The 4,492-nt window shown below is 41.8% G+C and overlaps 1 protein-coding gene across 1 annotated transcript; it reads right to left on the bottom strand.

The window, feature by feature from the left end:
* Nucleotides 1-253: 253 nt before the first annotated feature.
* LOC139776969 (uncharacterized) lies at nucleotides 254-3,581 on the bottom strand. Its single transcript, XM_071714058.1, has 5 exons — nucleotides 3,149-3,581; nucleotides 1,790-2,170; nucleotides 1,348-1,626; nucleotides 698-1,191; nucleotides 254-619 (listed from the first exon to the last, which is right to left on the bottom strand). The coding sequence occupies exons 1-5, from the start codon at nucleotides 3,335-3,337 to the stop codon at nucleotides 469-471; spliced, it is 1,494 nt and encodes a 497-aa protein (XP_071570159.1). The 5' UTR covers nucleotides 3,338-3,581; the 3' UTR covers nucleotides 254-468.
* Nucleotides 3,582-4,492: the final 911 nt, after the last annotated feature.

Raw genomic sequence — 4,492 nt, 5'->3', positions numbered from 1 at the left:
TATATATGCATGTTATTTTCCTTTGTATAATCAGAAGACGATTCCGCATGTTGATTATTAAAGTAAAATTTACGAAGTTAAGTTCATGAAAATCAGATAAAAACACGACTTATAAAAAAAAATTGCAAATTTAAAAATTTTGAAAAAATACTCTCAGAAATAATTTTTCATAGATAAATCTACTAAATGAAAGTGGTATTTGTAAAATAGAAGTAACATTTTATAAGGAAATACTGAAAAAAAGAAAAATAAATAGACGATTACAAACTGGCACTTGTGCTTAAGTACGTCAAGCATAAGTCCCTGTATTTCACGTAAGTCACATAATCACATTTCATGCGTACGTTCTTCGTACACCACGTAAGTACAGAAAACCCGGTGATATTTTTGACGCTATATATACATATTTACAAAGTAAAATAGTAATATGAGCAGCTGTTTGAGCACGCGCGTTATCCTCTCGCGGCTCTATTTGTTAGACTCATTGTAAGACGCTCTACCAGCCAGTTCTAGCAAGTAACGATCGGGATGGTCCTGCCACTCGCTCGCGCTTAACTTGACGACCCTCTGCTTCTCCGCTTCTTTCACCTGCCACTTCTTGATCTCCAATTGTTTTTCTCTGCAAACGCAATAGCATCTCTCGTTATCGCAATCCGCATCGACATGCGGTTTCATTTCGCAGTTTGCAAGACATTACCTCAGCTTCGTGTCGCCGCAACCCCAGACTTCCAGGCTGGCGATGCGATAGGGCGCGCCGGCGATAGACACGGAGTGGAATGACTCGTCGATACTGATAAGCGGCGAACGCGGATCGCTACCAAGCCGCAAGCCGTGCGGGTAGCCCCTGATATTCGTGTTCAGGTATAGTATTTTCGGGCCTTTCTCCATGATTTTATAGGACGGAATCAGTTGAATGCCCATCGAGTCTTCGTCGCCCCAATAGAGATGACTCTCTCGCCACTCGACGGCCGAGCACACGCAATACGTCGGACATTCCTCATCCTTCTCTATACTAGCGGCTCTTATTATTAGCAGAGTGGGACCTCTGTAACCTAATACATGGTGAAGGAAGCGATTAGCCCCGGTCCCGTGCTCCCCGCTATTGTACAGTAACGTCCAATGCCTTGGACAAATACTGCCTGTTCTTCTGGCTAGTAAAGCGTGAGTTATGTCCTTCGGTGAATCGTTGGTCTACACATACACACCACGCACATAGATACGTAGATCTAGTTATGTGTACAATACTAGGCTTATCGGCAATAATAATTAATCTCTTTATGCAAAATACTTTACAGGCGGAACATAATAGTATCGATTATTTGTACTGCCTGCTCTGTGACAACGTACCTGGAGGTAACACTGCGGCAGTGTACACGACAACAACCAGACATAGCTTATCGGTAACAAGTTTGCTTGAGGAAACTCTCGATCCGACTTCTCCAATACGGGAGTAAGTATCTCCACAAGGGGTTGCGGTTGCTCCTTCGACAGAAGCGCTTTACCGTTGCGATAAGCAGTTGTTAACACGTGTACTACGTATCGCTGTAGGCCGTATACTAGACGTGGGCAATGTTGCCCAATCCAATTGCTCACGTAACTTGTAGACAAGCTAGTCTTGCCGTGAAACTGCAAAATATTACAAGAATAATTGCATATCGTACATTTGTACATGAATTATTCACTCAAAGCACCAATTTAGATAGACCGCGCTTACATGTTCAATGGTGAATGAATGTGAATAGTTACAATAATCATATTTATACCGTATCGCATTAATAAATTTACTAACGCATGAGACAACAACTGCATTTATTATCTGTTGCGAGTGAAGGCACAAACTGGTGCTGTTGTTCTCCATCGCTAGCTGGTAGCAACACATCAATAACGCTCGCAGCATTTCGGGTGTAACGTTACCGCCATTCTTTATGTCGGAATACATCTTTATATAATTCTCCAGTATAGCTTGGTCGTTCATTACTGACAAAAATTTCTCGGCTTGCTGCTTGAAAGCTGTTGTACTTATGTACGCAGTCGTGCCATGGGCATTGTGGTGTAAGTAAGTGAAGAGTTTCTCGCTCAGTTCGGGATGAGTGGGAAATAAGTACTTTTCGAATACAGACATGGTAATGCCGTTAACGTGTCCCTCTTGGTAGGAGAGCTGCGACAGTGTCTGCAAAATAGAGATTTACATGTTTTAGAAATACCGCTAAATATATTAGACTTTATTCCAAAGAAGGGGGACATACGTTGCTTATCTGCATAAAAAGGCCATTAAAATATATCAGAGAAAGAATACGTCGTAAACATAAATTTCTATACATTTGTTTGCAAAGGAAGGTTACGCATGCATGTTTTCATTATATAAATAAAACTAGCCAGGTAATGCTAGCATTTGATAACAGCTAGTCACGTATAAGATAAATAAAATACATATAGCTACTAACCTATAGACAGAAAAAAATGACATAATGAAATATAGGGACTGTGGAAAGTTTTGGGATCTTAAAATAAATGGAACTGGAAGAGCAATTGCTCGGTTCTCTAATTCCACAATTCTATATCTCAGACATAATTTTTTATCATTGAACAATCTTTGAATAACTTTGAATAACACTTTTGTTTTTAATATTATCAAGTGTCTTTACAGAAAAATTAATTATTTGATTGAATCAACCCCCTATACTTCCACATGATTACAATCTCAAATATGAGTTAACTTATATAATTGGCAGAAAAAGCGGTACAATTCGAGATATTCAAGATTTCAGAATATTCAGAGAAATATTTAATGATAAAAATATTCTAAGGAGTTACAAGAAGAACGTGAAACGACTTCTGTGAGTCGTAGCACAGACAAAAAGTAAATCGATGCAAAGAAAATAATCCTAATGAGGAAAATGATCCTAAGGAGGAAAAATAATTCTAAGGAGGAAAATAATCTTAAGGAGGAAATTAATCCTAAGGAGGAAAATAATCCTGGGTGGCCGTAGGCTATTTTCGCCGTCCTCCCGAGCAGCTGTAAAAATATTTGGCAGACCGAGGATCGCCGCTGTATCGCTTCCACGTTTTATCCAGGCAATTTTCCAGGGGTATCGAGCTATCAGAATTCGAGGGCAGAGTTTTGAAGGACCGGAGCGGACCGTCGTACCTTGGCCAGGCTCTCGATCGGGAAGAACTGCGTGTGAGAGTTGGGATGGTCCGGCTCGCTCTTGGAGACGACGGCGTTGGCGGAGGCGGCGACGTTCGTGCCGTGGTTCGCGTTGCCGGCGCCCGTCGCGGCCCCGGATTCCACCTTCCTGTGCGACGTGTTCCCGACGCGTGCCACCTGGTTGCCCATCCTGCGCTTCGCACCGCGACGGGAAGGGGGTGGGAAACTATACCGAGACCGATACTCGCAACACCGACAGCACCGTCCGCATAACACCCGCGATAACAAACACGCACGGCACCATATGCATGCGACGGTCCCGACGGTCCACCCTCGCCTTCACCACCGGTCATCGACGTCGCAAGAGTGAGAGACGACAGAGACGTCGCCGAGACGTGAGCAGCCTTTTCCCAATTCCCACCCGCGGCGGAGAGGCCACTGAGGGCAGACAAATTTGTTCGAACGTGTCGATTGGCTACAATATAGGGAATTTGTGGGAATCCCCAGGTTCGTGGAAAATTTTTGCCCGACAATTTTCGTTTTCTTCGTTCAATTATCACGTTTGGCGGTGTGACAAGATGACAGATGAGTAATCATCGATGTACAATAATAATAATAATGGTAATAATAGTAATAATAGTAATGATAGCAATAATGCTAATAATAGCAATAATGCTAATAATAGTAACAATAGTAATAGTAGTAATAATAATAATAGTAATAGTAGTAATAGTAATAATAGTAATAATAATAATAAATTGTAATTATAAAATTGTATTATGTATACTTTGTATATGTATTATGTATATTATGTATACTTTTATATTATTTTATAATATATCTATGACGTTGACTGAAGTGCTTGAACGATGGACACGAAGGTTTATTATTTCGATCGCATTTTTCAATATATTTTATCATTTTTTTTTCTCTCTCTTTCTCCTTTGTCTCCGATGTCCAATTGTACGTATATGCATACATTTGTCTCGTTTGTAACGCTGAGAACGTAACAGTAGGCCACAACCGAAAGAATCGTTCCGATATTTTTTAATCCGAGCGAAATCCCGAAGTACGGACGCCCCGATTTTTCCTGAGATCTACTGCGTTCTACTGCTTGAAAGCTATAAAATCTGATTTAAGTAGGATTGTTAGTACGCGGACATCGTTGAAGCACCAGAAAACGACGCAGGACCCAGGACCGGCAGGACGATGACGAGCTCGAGCGGCGACGAGCGTCTTCGGCGTTTCGTATTTCGCCGCGGCAACTGAGTCGACCGCTATCGATACCGCGGCCGTATCGATATCCGACCCGGCGCGGAATCGATGGTAGATATCGGAGGGGGG

The sequence above is a fragment of the Temnothorax nylanderi genome, unplaced genomic scaffold (genome assembly GCF_030848795.1).
Source record: "Temnothorax nylanderi isolate EJ_2023f unplaced genomic scaffold, tnyl_v1.0 TNYL_tig0133_pilon, whole genome shotgun sequence".
NCBI classification, from domain to species: Eukaryota; Metazoa; Arthropoda; class Insecta; order Hymenoptera; family Formicidae; genus Temnothorax; species Temnothorax nylanderi.
This window is presented reverse-complemented; position numbering and strand designations above follow the sequence as displayed.

What these genes read in the sequence shown, in the direction of transcription:
- LOC139776969 (XM_071714058.1), bottom strand. Translation starts at nt 3,337, where the DNA reads ATGGGCAACCAGGTGGCACGCGTCGGGAACACGTCGCACAGGAAGGTG. An exon ending in ATGCAGTTGTTGTCTCATGC is followed by an intron (nt 1,627 to 1,789) that starts GTTAGTAAATTT and finishes AATATTTTGCAG; the next exon opens with TTTCACGGCAAGACTAGCTT. An exon ending in TGCGGCGACACGAAGCTGAG is followed by an intron (nt 620 to 697) that starts GTAATGTCTTGC and finishes TTGCGTTTGCAG; the next exon opens with AGAAAAACAATTGGAGATCA.